Source organism: Trichosurus vulpecula, chromosome 8 (genome assembly GCF_011100635.1).
Source record: "Trichosurus vulpecula isolate mTriVul1 chromosome 8, mTriVul1.pri, whole genome shotgun sequence".
Classification (NCBI taxonomy): domain Eukaryota; kingdom Metazoa; phylum Chordata; class Mammalia; order Diprotodontia; family Phalangeridae; genus Trichosurus; species Trichosurus vulpecula.
The window spans coordinates 183,059,462-183,064,523 of NC_050580.1; the positions used below are offsets into that span (position 1 = coordinate 183,059,462).

General features: G+C 39.9%; 1 protein-coding gene across 1 annotated transcript; it reads left to right on the forward strand.

The window, feature by feature from the left end:
- Positions 1 to 3,312: 3,312 nt before the first annotated feature.
- LOC118829758 (olfactory receptor 4K13-like) lies at positions 3,313 to 4,251 on the forward strand. Its single transcript, XM_036736651.1, has one exon. The coding sequence runs from the start codon at positions 3,313 to 3,315 to the stop codon at positions 4,249 to 4,251; it is 939 nt and encodes a 312-aa protein (XP_036592546.1).
- The last annotated feature ends 811 nt before the right edge of the window (positions 4,252 to 5,062 follow it).

The following is a 5,062-nucleotide window of genomic DNA, read 5'->3' on the forward strand; positions in this document are numbered from 1 at the left end:
GGGCAGAGGGAGCCCTAGCGCCCTGAATATGTGGGCTGCGGCAGTTACCAGACCCCTCGACCCACAAACACCAAAGACTGCGGAGAAGGTTAGTGGGAAAAGCTGTGGGAGTGGAAGGAGTTCACAGTTCGGCTTCCAGCCCCAGGGGCAGCGGAGGTGGGGCAGCTACAGCTGTTGTTACTTCCGGTTCCAGGACCACCTGGTGGGAGGAATTAAGTGGCGGATCAGAGCAGGGGTGCACAGCCTGCCGAAGATCTAAGCCCAGTTCGGGTTGGGGGTTCTTGGGGAAGGAGCAGTGAGGGTCTGACAGAGCTGGCACCTCCCCCCCAAACGTGGAACATAGAACTCGTTAGTCTACAAGCAGTCATACCCCACTGAAAAACTCAAGGGTCAAGTTAGTTGGTTGGGAATATGGCCAGGCAGCGAAAACGCTCCCAGATTCAGTCTCAGACTTTGGATTCTTTCTTTGGTGACAAAGAAGACCAAAACATACAGACAGAAGAAGACAACAAAGTTATAGAGCCTACAACAAAAGCCTCCAAGAAAAACATGAACTGGCCCCAGGCCATAGAAGAACTCAAAAAGGATTTGGAAAAGCAAGTTAGAGAAGTAGAGGAAAAATTGGGAAGAGAAATGAGAAGGATACGAGAAACGCATGAAAAACAAGTCAATGACTTGCTAAAGGAGACCCAAAAAAATACTGAAAAATACATTGAAGAAAACAACACCTTAATAAACAGACTAACTCAAATGGCAAAAGAGCTCCGAAAAGCCAATGAGGAGAAGAATGCCTTGAAAGGCAGAATTAGCCAAATGGAAAAGGAGGTCCAAAAGACCACTGAAGAAAATACTACTTTAAAAATTAGATTGGAGCAAGTGGAAGCTAGTGACTTTATGAGAAATGAGGATATTATAAAACAGAACCAGAGGAATGAAAAAATGGAAGACAATGTGAAATATCTCCTTGGAAAAACCACTGACCTGGAAAATAGATCCAGGAGAGATAATTTAAAAATTATTGGACTACCTGAAAGCCATGATCAAAAAAAGAGCCTAGATAACATCTTTCAAGAAATTATCAAGGAGAACTGCCCTGATATTCTAGAGCCACAGGGCAAATAGAAATTGAAAGAATCCATCGATCGCCTCCTCAAATAGATCCCCAAAAGAAATCTCCTAGGAATATTGTCACCAAATTCCAGAGCTCCCAGATCAAGGAGAAAATACTGCAAGCAGCCAGAAAGAAACAATTTGAGTATTGTGGAAACCCAATCAGAATAACCCAAGATCTGGCAGCTTCTACATTAAGAGATCGAAGGGCTTGGAATGCGATATTCCGGAGGTCAATGGAGCTAGGATTAAAACCTAAAATCACCTACCCAGCAAAACTGAGTATCATGTTCCAAGACAAAATATGGATTTTCAATAAAATAGAGGACTTTCAAGCTTTCTCAGTGAAAAGACCAGAACTGAATAGAAAATTTGACTTTCAAACACAAGAATCAAGAGAAGCATGAAAAGGTAATCAAGAAATGGAAATTGCAAGGGACTTACTAAAGTTGAACTATTTTGTTTACATTCCTACATGGAAAAATGATGTGTATGATTCATGAGACCTCAGTATTAGGGTAGTTGAAGGGAATATGCATATATATGTATATGTTTATGTATATATATAAGTGAATGTGTATATATGTATATGTCTATGTGTATATGTATGTATGTATGTGTATGTATATATATGTATATATATACATATGTATATATATGTATATATATGTATATGTATCTGTGTGTTTTTATATATATATACGTGTAAAAGAGAGAGAGCAGACACAGGGTGAGTTGAAGATGAAGGGAAGATATCTAAAAGAAATAAAATCAAATTAAGGGATGAGAGAGCAACATACTGAGAGAGGGAGATAGGGAGAGATAGAATGGGGTGGATTATCTCGCATAAAGATGGCAAGAGGAAGCAGTTCTGTGGGAGGAGGGGAGAGGGAAGGTGAGGGGGGAATGAGTGAACCTTGCTCTCATCAGATATGGCCTGAGGGAGAATACCGTACATACTCAGTTGTGTATCTTACCCCACAGGAAAGAAGAGGGAGGACGATAAAAAAAAAATAAAAGGGGGAGATGATGGAGGGGAGGGCAGATGGGGGTGGAGGTAATCAAAACAAACACTTTGGAAGGGGGACAGGGTCAAGGGAGAAAATTCAATAAAGCGGGATGAGTTGGGAAGGAGCAAAATGTAGTTAGCCTTTCACAACATGAGTATTGTGGAAGGGTTATACATAATGATACATGTGTGGCCTAGGTTGAATTACTCGACTTCTTAGGGAGGGTGGGTGGGAAGGGAAGAGGGGAGAGAATTTGGAACTCAAAGTTTTAAAATCAGATGTTCAAAAACAAAAAAAGTTTTTGCATGCAACTAAAAAATAAGATACACAGACAATGGGGCGTAGAAATTTATCTTGCCCTACAAGAAAGGAAGGGAAAAGGGGATGAGAGGGGAGGGGGGTGATAGAGGGGAGGGCTGACTGGGGAACAGGGCAAGCAGAATATAAGCCATCTTGGAGTGGGGGGGGGGAGAAATGGGGAGAAAATTTGTAATTCAAACTGTTGTGAAAATCAATGCTGAAAACCAAATATGTTAAATAAATAAATTTAAATTAAAAAAATATTAAAAAAAGAATTAAGAAAGTGCTGAGAAAATGTAACAATGCAGACTTAGAATGTGTTATCAATGTTTTTGTTAAACTGGAGAGCCAGTCATTAAACATTTACAAGCGCACCAGTGATACCTAGCCATACTTTAGCAGAAGGCTTCCTGAGTACCTGTGGCCAGCAACAATAACAAAATAATGATTACCAGGTAGCCAAATTTCTAGTGATAAACCTCTTGCAATTTAGATAGGTGGGTCCTTTGATAACAGATCCAGCATCTTGCTCAGTTCTCATGTCTAAGTCCTCCAGAATCTTAGTATGACTTCAAGTTATAGATGTAGGTCTTTAGTGGAACCTGTATAGTAGGGATAGTTATAGCTCACCTAGATTAGACGACTAATTAAGGTCATTTTTAGGTCTACTGTCTATAAAATCAAGTATTCTGATGCCTCAGTATAAATAACACAAATCTTGGAGTATTCAAACACTAATAGATTTCAACCTCATCTTGTTCAAAATGCATAATTAGAGATTTTGATATTTTCATCTAAAATTTGAGTACTAACTTCTATCTATAGAAAAGTGATTATTTCCTAATTATCTTCCTTTCAGGTAATGTCAGATCAGAAGCCAAGAACTGAATCAATGGAACATGGAAACCTCTCAATGGTAGCAGAATTTATTTTGCTGGGACTCACTGAGTCACCTGAGTTGCAGATTTTCTTTTCTGTATTTTTTTCCATCACCTACACAGCCATTGTGTTTGGCAACCTCATTATCATCTTTACAGTGACCTTTGACACTCATCTTCATTCTCCCATGTACTTCTTACTTGCCAACCTCTCCTTCATTGATATGTCCCTGGCCTCTTTTGCCACCCCCAAAATGATCCATAGTTTAGTGAGTAAACACAGGGGCATCTCCTACCAGGGTTGCATGGCCCAGATGTTTTTCCTCCATCTCTTTGGTGGCAGTGAAATGATGCTACTTGTTGCAATGGCAATTGATAGATACATAGCCATATGCAAACCTCTCCATTATACAACCATCATGAATCATCGTGCCTGCTTTGGGCTTGTGCTGCTCTCCTGGACCACTGGTTTTGTGCATACCATGAGCCAGATGATTTTTACAGTGACCTTGCCATTCTGTGGTCCCAATGTTGTGGATAGTTTTTTTTGTGACCTTCCTCGGGTGATCAAGCTCGCCTGCCTTGATACTTACATACTGGAGCTGTTGGTCATTGCAGACAGTGGACTACTCTCACTGATTTGCTTCATCCTCCTGCTCATCTCCTATAGCATCATATTAGTCACTGTTAGACTTCACTCCTCTAGTGGGTCCTCCAAGGCTTTGTCCACACTGTCTGCACACATTACAGTAGTAGCTCTTTTCTTTGGACCATGTATCTTTATTTATGTGTGGCCCTTCAGTAGCATCTCAATGGATAAGATCCTTTCTGTGTTTTACACTATTTTTACCCCCCTTTTGAATCCAATGATCTATACGTTCAGAAATAAAGATATGAAGAGATCTATTAAAAAACTGAAAAATCATCATGTGGGTTGCAGATTGACCTTCTAGTTGACACATCATCACTGTAATTATTAGCTTTGGCAGCATAATGGTCCTTAAATACATCATCCTGTACTAGGCTTCATAAAAAGCAAGTTGAAGGTAGGTGGTACAGTGGATAGAGCACTGGCCCTGGAATGAGGAGGACCCTAATTTAAAACCCAGCCTCAGACATTTGACACTTACTACCTCTGTAACCCTAGGCAAGTCACTTAACCCTGATTTCCTCACAAAAAAAATCCAAAAAAGCAAACTGAATTATTCCTGTCATCCATAAGGTTGTATACAATGGGAGGATATTTGTGTGACTGCAACATTCCCAAAACACATCCAGTCATGATCTGCTGGTCTTTACATTGTAATATTATATCTGAGCTTACTCAATAGAACTGATATTGGTCACATACAAGTTACTTCCCCTGTCTGGGTCTGTTTCATTATCTAAAATCAGGTAAGAGTGTATGTTATCAGTGGCCTTTTCCAAAATTAAATCTGATAATTTATGATAGTCCTAAAAGCCCAAATATTTTAATTCCCCTCTAACTGAAAACACAAAAATGTTCTCCAAGAAGCCATCATTAGGAGGATGAAAAACCACTTGGAACTGGAGACTGAAGGCTCATTCAACTACTGTGCTTAAAGGAAACCAAAAATAAAATAAGGTAAACTCCAAGTGTCCTGTTATTCAATCTGTCAGCTGCAGAATAGTTATAGTAGGAAGAAATACTGGCTCTGGAATCAGTAAGCGAGTACTCAAATCCTGCTTCTGTAACTTAATACCAGTATGACCCTAGGTAAGTAACAGCTTCCCCCAACCCCA